Source organism: Salvia splendens, chromosome 17 (genome assembly GCF_004379255.2).
Source record: "Salvia splendens isolate huo1 chromosome 17, SspV2, whole genome shotgun sequence".
In the NCBI taxonomy this organism is placed as follows: Eukaryota; Viridiplantae; Streptophyta; class Magnoliopsida; order Lamiales; family Lamiaceae; genus Salvia; species Salvia splendens.
Genome location: NC_056048.1, coordinates 18,257,838 through 18,278,411, shown reverse-complemented (window position 1 = coordinate 18,278,411; position 20,574 = coordinate 18,257,838). Strand labels below are relative to the sequence as shown.

Sequence of the window (20,574 nt, the reverse complement as noted above, 5' to 3'; positions counted from 1 at the left end):
GTGCTCCGTTCTACAGAGTGAAACAACAACTTAGTTATTTTAGCTTCAATACATACCTCACATCTTTCAGGTGAGTTGAATTTGTTGACTTTTAGTAAATCGAGATTCACTAATCTTTTTATAGCATTTAAATTTACATGTCCCAATATACAATGCCACAAATCAGAGCACTCAAGCAAGTAAGAAGAAGATGCATCATTTTCATTACTTGATAATTTCGGAGAGCGGCGCACAACCGTTACATTTAGAGGTCCCCAAACAGAACCGAACCGGCTAAACTGGCCCGGAACTGTCACCAGCAGTTCCAAACCGGAATCGGAACCGTCGGTGACGGTTTGAACCATGACCGGAACCGCCGGTTCCCCCGGGCCGGTTCAGGTTTCAATTTCATGCAAACTGTAACCGCCGATTTCGTCGGACCCGCCGGTTCTAAACTGGCGGTTCGGTGATTTCCGGCAACTTTTCTGGCCTATTTTCGACCTACACCCTAGCCTTTTCAGAAACCGGTTCAGAAACAACCGGTTTTCGTCAGAAACCGCCAGTTTTCGTTAGAAACCATTGATGAAACCGGCAGTTCCGATCCAAAAACCGCCGGTTCCGGCGGTAAACCGGCGGTTCCGCCGGATTTTCAAAAATTTGAAATTTTGAATTTTTTTATTTAATTTAATCACATTTATCCCCTATAAATACCCCATTCCTCTTCATTTCTACTCACCTCATTCTTGTGTTAACAAGTCTTTCTCTTCTCAATCTCAATTTCTCTATTCTCAAGCCACCATTTTCTCTAATTGCTAAAGTTGTTTACGTTATTTGCACTCATAATTTACTCACGTTGTTTACGTTATTTGCACTCATAATTTACTCACGTTGTTTACGTTATCATATTCACACAATCACACTACTCTCTAGTCTCTATTCTCCACTTTCAATTTCCATAAATATCATGTCTTTATCTCGTCGTGGTGGTGATCGGGGCAAGGGAATTGCCCAAGATCAAAGTGATACTCGTCGTCGACGTGCCTCTACTAGAGCACAAGTTGCGGAGGGGGTGGGAAGGCGAGCCGCTCTTCGAGCGCAAGTAAGTTCTAATATGTTTTTGTTTTTTTTAATTCATTTTATTAAATTCATAATTTTATTTTTTAACATTTATGTGTCTATGTGTTTTATTTTTGTTAGTATTTTTACTTAATTGTATAATTTTCGTAGGAGGAAGAAGATCGAAATGCGGCCTTGTTACTTGCCCTCGCCGACACCGACCAAGAAGGGGGGCATTCACAATCGGCTTCGCATTTTGAATACGATGTGAATCTATTAGCGGACGAAGGCGATGATGTATCACATCAATTCCCCCATCTAGCGCCGGCCAAGTTGGAGAAAATGATGAGGAGACCGATGCTCCTCTTCCTTTAGGACGACAAAAGAAGAATATGCCTCCAAAGTTGAAATCTGATATTTTCACCAAACATTACAAGAAGGTCCCGGTGGTGATTTCAAATCCTAATGATCCGACCACTACCATAGAGACAAGTGAGTTCAAAGCATATTGTAACTATTGCGAGAAAGTGTATCCATTTGGAACCGGTGGGGATATGGTACTCTCCATCGCCATTTGAAGGTAAAACATCCCGTGGAATATGGGCATACTAAGTCCCAAAGCCAAATAAACTTCTCTGCCGGCTCATCGTCTCAAACAGGTACGCCTCTATTTAAATATGATCCCAAAAATGTTACTGATGCTATGGTAAGATGGGCGGCAATGAAGCATTTGCCGTTTAATTTTTTTAATGACAAAAAATATGAAGTTACTATGCAAACCGCATTTAATATTGCTACAAAAAGAATTCCCCCCTCAACTGCTCAAAGATCTAACAACAGGCAGTTTTTTGATAAAAAAAGAGAAGTAGGAAAAATGTTATCTAACTTGGGACACAAAGTTAATATTTGCTCTGATGTGTGGACGGATTCTTTCTAGAGAAATTCTTACATGGGAATTTCATGTCATTTTATAGATAATAGTTGAACTTTAAATAAACGTTTAATTGGTTTTAGACAATTTCCTTCACCACACACCGCACAAGCAATTGCATCTTTAATTATTCATGTTTTGAATGATTATGATTTATGCAACAAAATATTTTCGGTTGGTTTTGATAACGCAACCGCTAACACTGCAAGTATACCCGAATTAATTGCGGCTTGCTCCCCGGTGATAAGTGGTAAGTATTTTCACCAACGATGTATATGTCATATTTTAAATTTATGTGTACAAGATGCTTTGTCTTTATGGTAAAGACATATTCAACCTATTACAACAGCTGTATCTTTGATCCACTGGAAGCCTCATATTGGCAAGGCGTAGAAGAAGTATTGTCATTCAAAGAAAATAAGGTACACAACTTTTACTTTAGATGTGTCTACTAGATGAAACTCTACATATGATATGTTGCATTCTACATTAGATCATATAGAATATTTTGTTGATTTTTATAGAACTTTCCCTGTAGATGATTTATATCTAACCTCTTCTTGTTGGGATCAAAGCATGAGTTTATTTAAATTATTCAAAGGTTTTAGAAATGCCACCGTTGAGTTATCGGGTTGTATTATTACACATTCGTTCGTGTTTTAGAACATTGCATGTATATATCATTTGGTTTTAAAACTGCAATGAAAAATTCCGCAAATAATCCTACATTAATGTGTGTTTTATATTATATGGTTGGAAAATGGCTTAAGTATTTCAATGAGATGGAGACCAGTTGGTACTTTAAAAATTTTAGAATTTTATTACAACAATTTGGCTTCTATTGATCTTGAACCACTCCGAGCTTTGCAATCGAATGACGAGGACGAAGACAACTACATAAACCTAGCCCAAACATTCCAAATAAACCTCCCCCACCTCCCAACTCTGCAAAGAAGTTTTGGGTTCGACTTGCGGGCTCTCTTTAACGATTACGAAGCCAAGTACAACAGTACCCACCAAGTGGCTTCTTCCAAGTTGATGACCCCGACGCCAATCCCAATTGGCTGACCTATACGGCTACAGCAGCGGAGGAAGGATGGCAAATTCGACAAGTGAGTTAGATTTATATTTTGACTCACACTTTTCCTTTAATGATGAAGAAGGAGGTCCCGTTCCCCAACAAATCGACGTCCTAGATTGATGGGGATCACACGAGAAAGAAATTGCCATCCTTGCATCAATGGCCAAGGATATCTTTTCGGTTCTGGCTTCCACTATTGCCGCCGAGTCCGCCATTAGTGTTGAGGGCAACGTCTTGGACGACAGAAGATGTAGACTCACAGGGCAAAACATGGAAGCCACCATGTTACTTGATGATTGGTGCTCCGCCGAAATTAGAGACCAAGAACCGGTTGGGACAATCAAGGTACAACCCGACCAAGACTTAAAATTGGAAGTGGCGCAATTTGCAGAATTAGAAGCCTTTGCACAATTTGCTTCAAATCTTGATAAAGCTACTCAGAATCAATTGGCAAGAGGTCAACGATTACGCGAATTGCTTAAACAATCTCAAGCGGCCCCCCTTACGGTAGAAGAACAGGTAATGACTATTTATACCGGAACAAACGGTTATCTTGATTCATTAGAAATTGGACTACTTCCATGACGAAGAAGAGTAGGTCAATTCCTCCGATCAAGCCAAATAGGTAAGCAAGGTAAGAGAACTAAGTGGACTTTGTTTCCAAAATGCAATTGAGCATTGATGATACGTAGGCATCTCAACTTAAATTTTAAATTTAAGTTGCGCTCAAGTCCTTTTCCTTTATTTCTTTTTTCTCCCATTTGTTTCGAATATGTAATTTGTAAATTGTAATCAAGACTTTAAGTCTTTTGCAATTTATAATTTTTAAGTTGTAATTTGTAAATTTTAAGTTGTAATTTGTAATTTTAAAGTTGTAATTTGTATCAATAAAATTGCATTTGTACATCGCATTATTCTAATTTTATTTATGCAAGTATATTTACATTTTTTACTTGAATTACAATGTTAACAAAAAAAATACATGAACCGCCGAACCGGCCTGGAACCGGACAGGAACCGGCGGTTCCGGACCTTGACATGAACCGCCGGTTCACGGTTCAGGAACCGGAACCGTGGAACCTAGGACGGGCCGGTTCAGGTTCAAGATTTTCTTAAACCGGAACCGGCGGTTCCGAACCGTGAACCGCCGATTCCCGAACTGTGGTGACGTCTAGTTACATTTAGTTTGAACAGACCATTGGAAAGATAACCTTTTCCAAGGAAAGTAACAAACTTAGTCAATACAAACTTGTCAAACATATAAACTAACTTGAAACCATGACTAACAAGTGGGCTACCCGAAACTAGGTTCTTCCGGATGTCTGGGACATGCAGCACATTCTTCAGTTTCAACTCATGACCTGACGTCATCTTGAGTTTCACTTTTCCCAGGCCGATAGCTTCAGATGAGTTTTGGTTGCCCATGTGAAGCTTCTTCCCTTCGACTTGTTTGTATGTTGAAAACTGATTTCGATCTTTGCAGACATGTACAGTCGCTCCAGTGTCGATAAACCAAGACTTTGGGTTATCTACATGGTTCACTTCAAAGACCACGACCGCCAAGTCATCCTCATCGAAGTTCTTCTCGACCAGGTTCAAGTCTTTCTTGGATTTCTTTTTCTTAGGTTTTTGGCAGTCCTTCACCATATGACCCGATTTGTCACAGTTATAGCAGTTGCCTTCAAACTTTCGGGCAACTGTCTTTCCTTTCACTTTATCTTTCTCATTTGGGCGGGGACGTTTTGAGGATCTTCCTCGCTCTATCAGATTTGCCTTTGAGTCTTCCGAGCTTCCCGGCTTCTGATGATAACTCGTGTTGTCCTCTTCGACATGAAGACGAAGAATCAGGTCTTCAGGCTTTATCTCCTTTCGTTAGTGCTTCAGATAATTTTTAAAATCTGTCCAGCACGGAGGAAGTTTCTCAATCATTGCCGCAACAATGAACTGATCTGGTAAGACCATTCCTTCAGCGTGGACATCGTGGATTAAGATTTACAGCTCTTCGGCTTGCGCCACCACTGGACGAGAGTCTACCATCTTGTAGTCCAAAAATTTTGCAACTACATACTTTTTTGTACCGACGTCCTCGACGCGGTACTTCTTGTCAAGAGCCTCCCACAATTCTTTTGAGGTCTTAGTCCTTGTGAAGATAGAATAAAGACTATCCTCTAAGCAGTTCAGGACGTAATTCTTGCACAAGAAATCGCCTTGATGCCAAACATCATAGGCATTCCAAACATGGAAGTCCGTCTCTTCCTCAGATACGACTGGCGCATCTTCCGCGAGGAAGTTGGCAACACCTAACGTAGTTAGGTAGAACAACATCTTTTGTTGTCAACATTTAAATTCAGAGACCTTAAATTTCTCTGGCTTATCGGCCTGAGGCATCACCCTCGAGGTCGAAACAGGTGTCAACACCGATGTTTTGGCAGCAAAAAAAGTAGATCCATTTTGTTGGTGTTCGTTTCCTACAGCTCCATGGTTTCCGTTCATCGCAACTTCGGTCGACATCACCTAGAGTACGACTAATTTTTCTTGCGACTGTTGGATAAAATTAGGAAAATTCCCGAGCCGTTTACAGGAAGTACTCTAACTAATACAACCGAAGAGCAATACAAATACAAGTGAAATGGAAATTACAACAAAAATAGAAAATAACTGTACTAACTATAAGTCGAGTCGAGGAAAGCCCTCTTTCCGCAAGACAAATTACGCTCCGGCTAGTGCTCACGGATTGGCGTAGTGTCCCCAAAGATAAAACGACTTCGTCCTAGTGAGTAGAAGCACCTCAAACTCACTAGGCACCGGTGAACTTTCGGAGTTTCGAGAAAATGAGGAGACGATGCTCCAAAGTGGCTATATGTGAATGAGAGAATTAGTTTAGAGAGTGAAAGGAGAGCTTGTGATGTTGATATTATTATGAATTAATTCTCCTTTCAACCTCCTCACATATTTATAGACTTTAGGGAAGATAAAGTAGTAATCATCTTGAACTTTGCTTCCACAAAAGGTGATCATCTTGATTTTGACTTCTTAGCAAGTTGTTCCAACTTGGTCCATAAGAAGCTTCTAACTTAATCTTTAAGAGATCATTTTTTATTTAACTGCTTAAGACGCAACTAATTTTTTATTTTTTTTTAAATTCGAAAATTTTTTCTATAAATTCTACTCCATTTTCATACACATTCAACTTCATATTCAACTTCAAATCTCTTCCTAGAATTCGAAAAAATGCCTCCACTTCAAAGAATATTCGAAGATCAAATGTCCCGGTCGTTAGCAGAGGCGCTACCGGCAATCCAAGAAGAAATCAACAACGAAGTTGAACGCTACCAAGCTGTTATTCAAGCTTGGAACGAACAACAAACCCGGGTACCACGTACCCGGATGTATATTCACCGAGACCGTGAACAAGTTGCCTTGCGGCTTTTCACGGATTATTTCTCTAGAGATCCGCGATGGAGTGATCAGATGTTCCGTCGCCGGTTCCGGATGCGGAGGCCGTTGTTCCTATGCATTATCAACGCAGTTGTAGCTCGTGACTCGTATTTCTGCCAAACTACCGATGCTGTGGGCCGGGAAAGTATATCGACGTTGCAGAAATGCACGTCTGCCATTCGTCAACTCGCTTACGGAACTACATCAGATATGTTCGATGAGTATCTCCATGTAAGCGAGCCTACTGGCCGGGATTCCCTCGCTAGATTCTGTCGGGCAGTCGTCGAAGCATTCAAGGATACGTACTTGCGAAAGCCAACGACCGACGACTAGAGGAGGCTCGGAAAGATGTCGAGCGTGCATTCGGAGTCCTCCAAGCGCGGTGGGCTATCGTGAAGGGAGCGGCCCGTGGTTGGCAGCGGTCAAACATCGCCGACACAATGTATGCATGTATCATAATGCATAACATGATCGTTGAGGACGAGCAAGATAACGTCACTTCGTGGAGCGACGATCCGCTCGCCAGCACCGGGAGCAACTACGTTGTCACCGAGCCGCCCGTGCAGGGCCTTCCTCATGACATCCGCAATGTCATGGCCCGTTCAGCTGCGATGCGCCAAGAGGAACAACACACTCGCCTCCAAGCCGATCTAATCGAAGAAATTTGGACTCGCACCAATGTTTTCCAGAATTGACGTTATGTTTTTATGTATTTTATTTTCAGTTTTAAAATTTCTATGTTGTAATTTTGCAGTATTCGATGAAATTAAATTTTCCGTGTTATAAATTTTCAGCGTTTTTTATTTTACGAGTTAAATAGGTTGGAGTTGTGAATAGTGTCATTTATTAGTTGCGGCCCGGGCCGCAACCTGCAGGGTTACAGCAGTTGGGTCCTGGGCCGCAACTGTAGAGGAATGATGACGTGGAGGGGACTTGGGGCCGGAAATGAGGACGAGGTTAATGATGCCCTGAGCATCTGTAACGCAAGGGGCCGGGCCGCATCTCGCGAGTCCCGGCCCGTCCCGAGCGTTGCACGGAGGAGAGTCACGGCCCAGGCTTGTCCCGGGGCCGCGTTCCCGGACTGTCGCGCGTCCCGCGTCCCGGCCTGGGACGGCGTTGCACGGTGACGGGCCGCAACTGTAGAGTCCCGGCCCAGCGTTACACGCTCCTCGGGCCGGGCCTCAACCAATTTTTTTTTTTTTTTAAATTCGAAATTTTTTTCTATAAATACTACTCCATTTTCATACACATTCAACTTCATATTCAACTTCAAATCTCTTCCTAGAATTCGAAAAAATGCCTCCACGTCAAAGAATATTCGAAGATCAAATGTCCCGGTCGTTAGCAGAGGCGCTACCGGCAATCCAAGAAGAAATCAACAACGAAGTTGAACGCTACCAAGCTGTTATTCAAGCTTGGAACGAAAAACAAACCCGGGTACCACGTACCCGGATGTATATTCACCGAGACAGTGAACATGCTGCCTTGCGGCTTTTCACGGATTATTTCTCTAGAGATCCGCGATGGAGTGATCAGATGTTCCGTCGCCGGTTCCGGATGCGGAAGCCGTTGTTCCTACGCATTGTCAACGCAGTTGTAGCTCGTGACCCGTATTTCTGCCAAACTACCGATGCCGTGGGCCGGGAAAGTATATCGACGTTGCAGAAATGCACGTCTGCCATTCGTCAACTCGCTTACGGAACTACATCAGATATGTTCGATGAGTATCTCCATGTAAGCGAGCCTACTGGCCGGGATTCCCTCGCTAGATTCTGTCGGGCAGTCGTCGAAGCATTCAAGGATACGTACTTGCGAAAGCCAACGACCGACGACTAGAGGAGGCTTGGAAAGATGTCGAGCGTGCATTCGGAGTCCTCCAAGCGCGGTGGGCTATCGTGAAGGGAGCGGCCCGTGGTTGGCAGCGGTCAAACATCGCCGACACAATGTATGCATGTATCATAATGCATAACATGATCGTTGAGGACGAGCAAGATAACGTCACTTCGTGGAGCGACGATCCGCTCACCAGCACCGGGAGCAACTACGTTGTCACCGAGCCGCCCGTGCAGGGCCTTCCTCATGACATCCGCAATGTCATGGCCCGTTCAGCTGCGATGCGCCAAGAGGAACAACACACTCGCCTCCAAGCCGATCTAATCGAAGAAATTTGGACTCGCACCAATGTTTTCCAGAATTGACGTTATGTTTTTATGTATTTTATTTTCAGTTTTAAAATTTCTATGTTGTAATTTTGCAGTATTCGATGAAATTAAATTTTCCGTGTTATAAATTTCCAGCGTTTATTATTTTACTAGTTAAATAGGTTGGAGTTGTGAATAGTGTCATTTATTAGTTGCGGCCCGGGCCGCAACCTGCAGGGTTACAGCAGTTGGGGCTTGGGCCGCAACTGTAGAGGAATGATGACGTGGAGGGGACTTGGGGCCGGAAATGGGGATGGGGTTAATGATGCCCTAACAATTTCGTGGAACAGAAATATTGTATTCTTGCAATTGAATTTATTTTTTGAACACAATGAGCATATGATCCGATTTAGTTTGTGGCTTGCTAATTTTTTTTTAAATTTAGTACAAAAATTAAAATGATGACATCAGGAAATAAATAAGTCAATAACTAACAATAAACAAACATCAATGCAACAAAAAAAAAGGATGAGAAAATTAATAGTAGCATATTCAAATAATAAGCATAAAAAATCAATCATACTTACAGAAATAATTGCTGCATCAACCATTTTCAGTTCAGATTGCAGAAATGAAAATTTCCAGATATTTTCTATAAATACTGTGTTTGGTAGCATAATACTAACACAAGAATAATTTACTACACAAGTCTTACCGTCAGGGAAAACTGATCAAATTTCTCGATCTTCACCTCTTACACCTTGAACTTTTACTAATATCAGATACATATAACTGTATGCATTCCTTCAATGGCTTCTGGTGTTTGTGAATTGCATACAAAGTCAGATTCAACCTCTTTTATGAAAGGAGTGCAATCTAGAGCAGGTAGATGTCCAAAGCACCTTAAAATTGGGAAGTCCCTTTCGTTATGAGTCAAACAATGAATCCAAAAGGTTGGAAGGATTTTCATTGCTCCCACTCTCAGAAAAGAAGCCATTTGCAGCGCTTTCCTTCTTCAGTTTCCGTTCCTCTGCTATGGATTCTGCTGTTTCTGCACAGAATTTCCTTCCCGTCAAAGCAGGTTTATCGGCAACAATAAACTTGTTCCCTTCACGAGTTCTTTCAGAGAATCCTGCCCAAACTGAAAAAAATTCTTGAAGGTCAGTACACGTATGGTGTAGGACAATTAGCTAAATTAAAATATAGTACTCTCCCCGTCCCATTGAAGAGGACTCACTTTCCTTTTTGGTTTGTCCCAATTTAAAATAACTCATTACTAAAAATGGAATCACATTTTATCTCTACTTTATTCACCCTCTCTTACTTTACTCTCTCCACTTCACATACAAAATAAAGTTACATAAATTCCCACCCAGCCTAAGGAAGGGGTCATCTTCCTAGGGACGGAGGGAGTACCAAAAAACGTCTAGACAAACTTTTATAGGGAAGTAAGTTTGAACCTATTATAATTTGAGAAGGCCAGCACATATGGATTGTCGAGTATATATTTTCCAATGAGATAAAACACTTTTACCCAACATATATAATTATCCATTGATATGTATTCAACTGCAAGTGTTTATCATTGTATAAGCTGATAAAAAGTTCCATGTGAAAGCATTAAACGTCGACTGAGATATAATCGATGGGACTAATAAGTATACCTGCAAAATGTTGTAGGACAATGGAGGCAGCTACAGTTACATTTAGAGAAGCAGTGCCACCACCATATTGTGGAATGTAAACGAAGAAGTCACACATCTCACACTCCTTTGGAGAAAGCCCTGTTCCCTACAGAATACCCGCATTTGGCATCATGTTTTATAATTCAACCTCAACAATAAGAAAAAACTGAATGAAAGCAAGGGCAAGTTCTTAGGAGCAAAATCTGAAATGAGAAGGTTGCGTGTACTAAACATACTACAACCAGTTTAAACGAAGCTCTAAGGCACTGATTTTAGGGTTAAGAATTGAGATTTCTTGTCAGAAGTGGAATAGCATCCAACCTCGTTGCCCACGAGAAAAGCAGTGCTCTTCCTGAAAGGATGGGCGTTAACTGGCACGGCATTATCTGTGATCTCCACTCCACATATGTCACAGTCCCTCTCCTGATCAAATCACAACAAATCCATATCAGAAGCAGTAATTGAATTTCTCATTGCGCATTCCACTAAAGAAAGGTAAAAATATGAAGATTGCATCATATCAACAAAGATCAATGGTATCAACTTGTTTTCTCCCAATGAAGTGTAGATCATATCAAATGCACATCTTCATCACACAAACACACAGACAGTTTCAATATGTGAATCCAAATCGAATCAACTTTGTGAAATCTTAGCTTAGTTTGAGCTAGTCAGAAGCGAATTAAGCTCCATTTACATCCACAATTGAATAAAATACGTGAAAATGATTGGAACATAGTCATAAATTGAACATATAGAGATGCGACCTTGAGATAGGTACGGGCAAGAGAGAGGGTGTGAAAATGTCGGAAACGTATGTGCGAGGTGGATCCGTGGCTGCCGAAGGCGTTGAAGTCGCGGCGGCCGACCAAAATCATCTCCGCCACCCCGAAAGCTGTAGCGCTGCGGGCGAGCGTCCCGACGTTGTGCCGCTTCGCTATATTGTGAACAACCACGTAGCTCTCGTATACCTTAGTCTTCTTCTCATCCTCCTTCTCCATGTAGGTTCGTACCACCGGCGATTTGGCGGTGGCGGTGGCGGCGCGGTGGATGTTAAGGGTTTTAGGAGAGTGACTCGACTCACAACATGCGACGTCGTTTTGCTAGTTTCAATTATAAATGCCAAATGATGGAAAATTAAACATTGCGCCAGTCTTTTTTTATTTATTGATGGAACGACAACAGATTTTTTCGCATCTATTGCGTAAGTATTAATACGAACTTAGACAATCCACAATAGAGTGGCACAGCCACAATTTCACCGAGGCACAGCCACAAAAATTCCTTCATAGTCATAAAATTTTGTCTAATCCAATAGTGGCCATGTCAGAGCCACAAATTACATTATTTTACCAATTATTGGTATATTTTAGTTAGAATAAAAATTATTGGACAAAAATAATTAGAAAAAAACATCATTTAATTAGAAAGAAAATAAAACCAAATCTTCATTGTATTATATATAAGAAAAAATTATACAACGAAAATTAACTAAAACCACAAAAAAACACCATTGCCACTCACTCGGTGGCATCATCGAATCCGCCGCTTGATCTCCATCGCCATCCCCACCCCCACTGTCGTCGTCGCCACCGCCATCATCCCCAACTAATCCCTCAGCCTCTACATGAGGTCGAAGTACACCCCCTTGGTGATCGGGTCGGTCGCGGTCTCGTATGATCTACCATTCTCAGCCAGTTGCTTCATCATCTGGACCTCCAAGTTCATGTTCAACACCGAAACCTGGCAGGTAATCCCGAGCGGGATCTAGACGTGACCGCACCGACGCGGGAGGCTCTAGCGTCTCGGATAGTGGATTGATGGTCTTGGGGACGTGGGCGGCGGGACATTATGGAGGGGGGCTCTTCTTCGACCTCTTCGTTGAGGTCGATGGAACGTGAGCCGCTGCTGCTGTTGTAGTTCCCGACTAGGCTGAGTGTCGTCCGCTTTGGCCCAGACCCACGCTCTTCCTCGCACATGGCCTTGAATTTCGGACAGCCCTGGAGAATGACATATTAGTCCAAGTAGGTGAACCTAGGTTTCTCACCGACTCGATAAATCTCTAGCAACAACGCCTTTACGTCGGCTTCGTTGCGGCCGCTCTTAGCTATGTGGAGGTTGTTCTCGTATATACCAGAGAATCTCTTGACGGCGCTAGAAATTCTCCCCCACTTTTTGCAGATTTGGTCTGGTTTCCGCGAAGGGGCGTCTTCAGGCTTGAAGCTGTTGTAGGCCACCAGGACGCGGGCCCGGAGCTTGCTTCTGTCTGATTTGTGCCAATTACGACATCCGACGTGATGGCGTCCCAGGCCTTTGCCACAACAATGGACTTCTCTGTCGAGTAGTACACCAACGACCCACCGCCGCCGCCTCTCCCACTGCCGTCGCAACCGAGGCCAACACCTCTCCGGGGGCTCCGGTTAGCCTGGACTCAAACCCATCTGCTCCAATGTGAAACTATCAAAATCAGCCAGAGATGGGGTGGGTTGGACATTGGGAGTGGAGGTATTTGACCGCGACCATATTGAGTCCGTAATCCCCATACGGCGATCGGGGATGACCCACATTCCTCTGATAGGAGGACTGACCCCGAAACTGGGTGTATGTTGCCAGGGCGGGGATGTCGGAGCCCACGACTGGGATGCGTGGCAGGGCCACCCCAGCCCTGGGATGGAGGGGGAGGGGGACTGGATATCCACGGCTAGGACGACATCGGATAATAGTTGCCATAGCCGCTGTCGACTGCAGAGGTGCTAGTGCCGGTACTCGATGCACCAGAATCGCCATTGTAGTACCCGCTGCCTGGGTTTCCGATTCTCCGGTGCCGAAACTGGGGTGTATGTTGCCACGGCGGGGTTGTCGGAGCCCACGACTGGGATGCGTGGCCGGGCCACCCCGGGATGAAGGGGGAGGGGGACTGGATATTCACGGCGGGTACGACATCGGATAATAGTTGTCATAGTCGCTGTCGACTGCAGGGGTGCTAATGCCGATACTCGCTGCACTAGAACCACCACTGTAGTACTCGCTGCCTGGGTATCCGATTCTCCGGTGCCGGGGGAATCACTATCTCCATCATGCATATTGAGACAATAACAATATAGAGAGATGAAGATAGGGATGTGGATGTGTGAAGTAAAAATTTAGAGAAATATGTGTATTTATTGAAATAAATTCCGAATTTTTTTAAAAAAATAATAATAAAATTCCCGTGGTGGCGCCGCGGTCACCGCGCCAGAGACCCACCGCCCCTTCCTCGCCGCAAATGTGGCTCCTTGCCGTCCACCCTCCTCCCTCCGCGCGTCTCCCTTCGGCCCCCCTATAGTCCACCGCGGCACCGCCGCGGCCCTCTTATTGTGGACACTCTTACATTCCACTGACTCAATTTTACTCATATTTTATTATAAAATAAACTATAAAAAGGTTATCTCAAAAAATGTAGGATGCATATCCGTGGTATTTTGTGAAAATAAATTACATTCAAGGTACATAAATATTTTGTGAAAATATATTATATTTGAGGTACTTAAATAAAATTTTAATTCATTTGAAGTACTTTTTTTTATTTTTGGATACTTTTATCCTTTCTTTACTTTTTTCGCATTTGAGGGGTATTTTAGTACATATAAAAAAATTTGTTTCTCTCTTTTTCAATTAATTTATATCTCTCATTCTTAACACTCTTCCAATTTATTTATGATTTCTAACTTTTTATTTGTCTTTTCACTATTTCCTTTCTTATTATTTATCTCTCTTAAAATTTTTAGTTATACATCACATATAATTTTTATTTTAATATGAATTAAAATAATATACAGAAAAAAATAATTTAAATATATACGAGTTCAATTAAAAATAATAATGTGAATAAATAATAATATTATATAATTATCATTTATGAGTAAAAGCAAATGAAAGATGAAAATAAAAATATAAGTCTTTCAATTATAATTTAATAATATCTAATTGATAATAATATATTAACCATAACAATCTTTAATTTTGATAGAAAACATATACAAATAATTGAATTTATATATTATTGATAATATAAATATATGTGAAGTATAACCAATAATATTAAGTGAGTTAAATTAATTAAATTTAGAAAAAAAGATAGACATGATAATTGAAATCATAAATATGTTGGAAAAGTAAGGAGAGAAGAAATAAAGATATAAATTATATATAAATAAATAAATAAATAAGAGAGAGAGAATATGATACAGAGTAAATGTCAATTGTGTCCTTGAGGCTGCATTGAGCAAAATGGAAAATAGAATGTTGAAAACTATTTCAAATGAATCTAAATTTTGTCCAAGTACTTCAGATGCAATTTATTTTCAAGGAGAATCTCAATGCATCCTATATTATCTAGAGTACTATATTTGTAGTTCACTAATATACTTCCCCCTTTTCCTAAAGAATATACACTTTGGGGATGACACAAATTTTAATATAAAATTAGTAAAGTAAGAGAGAGGTAGAGAGAACAAGTAAATAAAGTATGGTTAGTGGAGAATGGGTCCCACCTCATAGAGATAAAAGACTTTCCAAAATTAGACAGTGCATATTCTTGTGGGACGGACTAAAAAAGAAAGAATGCATATTCTTGTTAGACGGAAGGAGTAATAAAAATAGGACTCACATAGCACTAACTTTTTCAACCCTCTTTTCTTACATTTCTTAAAACTCGTGCTAGGTTAAAGTGGGACACATATTAGGGGACGAAGGGCGTATTTTTTAATTGAAAAGTGTGACATTTACTCTGGAATAAAGGAATATATTATCAAAAATAGCAATGATTAATTCAGTCTGAAATCTATAGATCAACATGAATAATATGATAAAATTGTAGAGTTAGACCGTAAAATTGCAACCTTAATATGAAATTGGGCTCCTCCATTCGAGTTGGCGTGTTGTTCAAGCTAGCCCAGTTGGATTACAGGTACCCCATCAGATTGGACTTCTACACTAAAATATAAATAAAATCTAGGGTTTGCAATTATACATAGCAAAAACCTTTGTACGCGTGGATCTTCCTCAGACTCCAGCGGGTTAACAAAATAACTTGTTGTGAATACTCAAAAACTACAAATTCACTGTTTGAACATTCGTGTAATGAGAATTAACTCGTTAACAAAGCATATTTTTATAAGTGATAAGGCTCATTTCATGCATCGGTTTAAGGGTAAAATGTACTCTATTTGATCGGTTTATAGCGCAAAGCAAGTGTTAAATGTGCAGGAATGCCGCTTGACCAAGGCAACAAGGCTAAACTGATCAAGCGAGTACAATAGGAGAAAAAGGCCAGATTTCAGGGGAAGTTGATCAAGGGGAGTAATCAAGCAGTTAAGGAGGGGACCACTGGATGTCAGAAGAAGGACATGCGAGGCTATGAGCTGGATGGTGCGCAACATTCTGTTATCAAGGACAACGTTCTAGAAGGGGACACGTGCTGATATATGAGACGCAAGGACGGAGCTGAGTCACAAATTTGTTAATGAAAAGCGTCGTCATTCTAGAAGAAGAGCACGTAGCAATCAATGAGTCGCTCACTCTCAGTATGAGCGAATATTCCCTGCCAAGATCGTTATCTAGCTGGAGGTCGTGCCGAGCCTATAAATTCAGTTCTCTAGAATAGCTTAGCTTAGCTTAGATAAAGTAATGCTTAGTTAGAAAGGGCGATCGAAGGAGCGCTGCAGAATACTTGATATCTGTCGGCGTTTTCTTAAGTTTCCCGCCGAGGATCTTCTCGGTTTTACTTACTTTCATATTTTCCGAAGTGTTAGCTTAGTTTAGATTTCACGCTGTACTGTTCTGAGTTTAGTTTTAATCGAAGTTGTTTCTTTTTCATCATGGTGTTTACTGCTTACGTAGTTAAACTTTCATTCCTGTCTGAAATTCAATTGACCCAGTAGTTAAATTTCCCTTGAGCAAGTAGTTAGTTACTTTTCTGTCTAAGTTAAAATCAGTAGTTAAAAACTCCAAAAGTTAAAGAGTGGTAGCAGCCTACCCCCCTGTTCACTACTCACACACTTGATACACTAGCTTCTCTGTGGGATCGACCCCGAACTTACCGCTTTACTGTTAAAGTAGTGCAAAATTGGGAGTTATAAATTACTTTGGTAGGAATCGAGTGAGAGCAAGATTGCATTGATCAAGTGGCAACGACATTTGCTAACTAATCCAACCGGTTCGGTTATCTTCCATATAACTTGATCCATTCACGCAACCTCTCGTTAGAGGCCTTCCAAAACGGCGCCGTTGCCGGGGATGCATGGTGTTATTTTATGTTTGTGTGTAGTGTGTAGGTGTATATAATCTTTTTTCTTTCTTTTCTCATTTGTTTTTCTTACTGTTGATGAGAAGGTACCAACGCGGTGGACACTGGAATCATCCCTTTTTATACAGAGAAACTAACGCGCATTGGAGAGTCCAGGAAGCCGGCGTCGTTACCACTCGTTACAGAGCAGCACTAGCAGCAACAGCAGCCGTTGATCAACTAACCAGCGAAGAAGAAGGAGAGTAGAACACGCAACCTAAACCACCGCCACTTGAACAAGCAGAAGCAGAGATGGCCCTCGTTGACAACGACTCTGGAATCGGTTCTCTGTACGCTCATGACGAGAAGGAGCCCACACATGCCATTGCCGTTACTCCTGGAAAGCGGGCTATCGTGATTAAGTCAGGAGTACTGGCCGTGTTATCTCATTTTTACGGCCTTTCAAAAGAGTGTCCGTACGCCTTCCTGAAGGAATTTTGCCGATATTGTGATATCCAGCCTGTACCGGCTGGATCTACATCTGAAGATTACAGGCTGAAGGCCATCCCCTTCGTTTTGAAAGGAGAAGCTAGAGTATGGCTGTCGAGACTGCCAGAAGGGTCCATCAAAACATGGGCCGAGTTCCGAATGATATTCCTTGATCATTTCTTTCCAGCGTAAAAAACAAGTGTTCTCAAGATGGAGATCACGGAAGCCAGACAGGAGTACGATGAGCCCCCTCGGCCAGTATTAGGATAGATTCCAAGGACTGCTTCAAGCATTCCCCAACCACAAGCTGGGGGAGCGGGAGATCTATTCGATCTTCTATGGTTGACTGACAGTCGACAGCAAGAACGACCTAAACCTCGAAGCTCAAGGGGATTTCTCGAAAATCCCATTTAGCCAAGCCAAAAATATACTGGAGAGGCTGATCAAGACTAAGCGGTCATATGAGACATCTCGAGGGTAGTATAGAAGATGGGCAGTGATGAAAAGTTGGAGGCTCGATTTGAGCAAATGGAGAAGAAGTTGCTTGAGGCAGTGGAGAAAGCCAGACCGCCTCCACCACCTGCACCAAAAGAGACGCAGTATGCGCCGCCACCGCCTCCGCCAGAAGAGGATCACTATTACTATTGCGAGTTTTCCCATGAGGCGGGACCGCAAGCCCAAGTGCATGCCGTCGGCCACTGGAATGCGAATGGCAACTGGATCCAAGGTAAACAGAGAGACGCTCCATGGAGAGACCATCCTAACTTCAGGTGGAGTTATCCAAATCAAAGCCGACCACCGCAACCAGCGCAACAATACTTACAACTCACCGAAGGGAAGCCTAACTGGCCTGCTCGGATCCAGGATAGACCAAACACTAGAGGGAACATAATGTAGGGAAGTCAGACAGGTTGGTCAAATGGACCTCAATGGAACTGGTCCAGTGGAGGACAGTCCAACTGGTCAAGCAAACAAAAGGAGGGAAATTGGGGATACCAACACCAATGCCCTCAGCCAAGCAGCTAGGGAAGCCAGCCAAATAATCAACTGGTGAATCATGTCCCACCGTACCAAAGAGGAAACCAGTATTTCCATGGGAGCCAACAGAATCATTTTCCCCCAGAACCAGCCAGAGCAGTATGGACCTTCCAGCTACCATCAACAAAGCTATGGAGGAGGTCGTTTTAATAAGAGATATAGCAAACAACAAAATGAAGGTCCAGAAGATATGATGATCCCACATCAGCCTTGGAAGGCCTCAAACGAGATGGTTTCGAGAATAGATCAAGTTATATTGAAGATAACCGCCCGATTGGATCAGTTAGCAAATGTCGTTGCCACTTGATCGATGCAATCTCGCTCTCACTCGTTTCCTACCAATGTAATTTGTAAACTCCCAATTTTGCACTACTTTAACAGTAAAACGGCAAGTTCGGGGTCGATCCCATAGAGAAGTTGGTGTATCAAGTGTGTGAATAGTGAACAGGGGTTGGCTGCTGCCACACTTTAACTTGGGAGTTTTTAACTACTGATTTTACTCTAGGCAGGATTAAACTTGCTAACCTGATCAAGGTAACTTTAACTACTGGGTCAAGTGCATCGTAACTAAACTGAAACTAAAGCAGTAAATGCGAGGATGAAAACGAAAACAACTTTGATTAGACTAGAACAGTACAACGTAAAATTTAAACTAAGCTAGCACTTCGGAAAATAATAAAGCAAGTAAACCGAGAAGATCCTCGGCGGGAAACTTAAGAATACGCCGACAGATAACAAGTATTCTGCAGCGCTTCTTCAATCGCCCTCTCTAACTAAGCAACACTTTATCTAAGCTAAGCTAGGCTATCTAGAAAACTGGACTAAGCTAGAGAACTGAACTAAGTTAAACTAAGACGGAAAGTAAAGGATCGACTCTCTTTGTGTGGTGACGCATCCTCTATTTATAGGCTCGGTACGACCTCCAGCTGGATAACGATCTTGGCAGGGAATATTCGCTCATTCTGAGCGTGAGCGACTCATTGATTGCTACGTGCTCTTCTTCTAGAATGACGATGCTTTTAAGTAACAAATTCGTGACTCGGCTCCGTCCTTGCGTCTCATATATCAGCACGTGTCCCCTTCTAGAACGTTGTCCTTGATAACAGAATGTTGCGCACCATCCAGCTCATAGCCTCGCGTGTCCTTCTTCTGACATCCAGCGGTCCCCTCCTTAACTGCTTGATTACTCCCCTTGATCAACTTCCCCCCGAAATCTGGCCTTTTTCACCTATTGTACTAGCTTGATCAGTTTGGCCTTGTTGCCTTGGTCAAACGACATTCCTGCACATTTAATACTTGTTTTGCGCGATAAAACCGATCAAGTAGCGTACATTTTACCTTTAAACCGATGCATGAAATGAGCCTTATCAAACTGCTCACACTTAAAACATACATGTCCTCAAGTATAAAGAAAAAGAAAAGAAAAAGATAAGGCAAATTTCAGGCATGGTTTACTCATTTCAAAAATAAAAGAAGACGAAAAAGGAGAACAGGTCTTGAAAACAAAAACACATATTCACATGTATGCATTAGACCGAATAAGTTTCCAACAATCATATCCGAGGTCGAGGTCAATCAATTTGCCAGTAGCTTATGTTTCTTCTCTTTCGCGTTTGCTTGATCAAGGTGTCAGTTCGTCAAGATTGCTCAATATAAAAACCACTGTTGGATTCACTCAGTCACTCATTTCTCACCAGAGATATTAGGACTGTTCACTCGGTATTGCCACAATTTCAATACCTTGAATCAGACTGCACAAGATAGTTCCTTAAGGTCTTTGTTTCGGGTGTAATGGGGCTAAAGGGTAGTAGTGCATTGAGGTAGGGTCCTAGGGGTTCTAAGTTTAAAATTTTAAACTGTAAATGAGTCAAAAGACCAAAGATTTAACTAAACTCACTGGATCAGAGTGGGATATTTGTTTTCCTATTGGATACTTGGTCAAAATTCGACCTTTAGCCTTTTGGCTTATTTCCGAACCTTCAATTTCGTAGGTCAGGTTAAAACTTTTTCCTGCTCGCTTTTTCTCGAACTTTTCTTAGCACATTTTTTTATTTTTTATTTTTATTTTTTTTTGAACTTGATCAACCTGATTGCTTAACTTGATCAACCTAGCTACCCTTTTATTTTGACTCTTCTATTGCTATCCCCTGAAAAGAACTTCATTTCTTTGACGTCTTTCCTCACGTGATATAAATCGTAAGTTTTGGTTTTAAGGCTTCAAGAAACGGGTGGAAGTGTATATGGGCTCAAAGTAGCTGACTAAGGGGGTGCCCTTCTTGACGAGGCTGGTTCGTGGAGCGAAAGAAGAAAAGGCTCAAAGGGTTAAGTTCTAATGCCTTTAGTCCTTACTACTTGTGCAATTTTCATCTAAATATTAAAATTTAGCCTCTCGTAAAAATTTTCTTTGTAAAAATAGTAGAAAGTGTTCTACTTTTGGCTTATAACTCACATATAGAGAGGCTTCACAGTTG

General features: G+C 41.8%; 1 protein-coding gene across 1 annotated transcript; it reads right to left on the bottom strand.

Moving 5' to 3' along the window:
• Positions 1-9,155: 9,155 nt before the first annotated feature.
• On the bottom strand, positions 9,156-11,488 carry LOC121773330 (putative TrmH family tRNA/rRNA methyltransferase). The gene is made up of 4 exons (XM_042170158.1): positions 11,079-11,488; positions 10,633-10,734; positions 10,291-10,417; positions 9,156-9,767 (listed from the first exon to the last, which is right to left on the bottom strand). Exons 1-4 carry the CDS (start codon positions 11,310-11,312, stop codon positions 9,553-9,555), a joined length of 678 nt encoding a protein of 225 aa, XP_042026092.1. The 5' UTR covers positions 11,313-11,488; the 3' UTR covers positions 9,156-9,552.
• Positions 11,489-20,574: the final 9,086 nt, after the last annotated feature.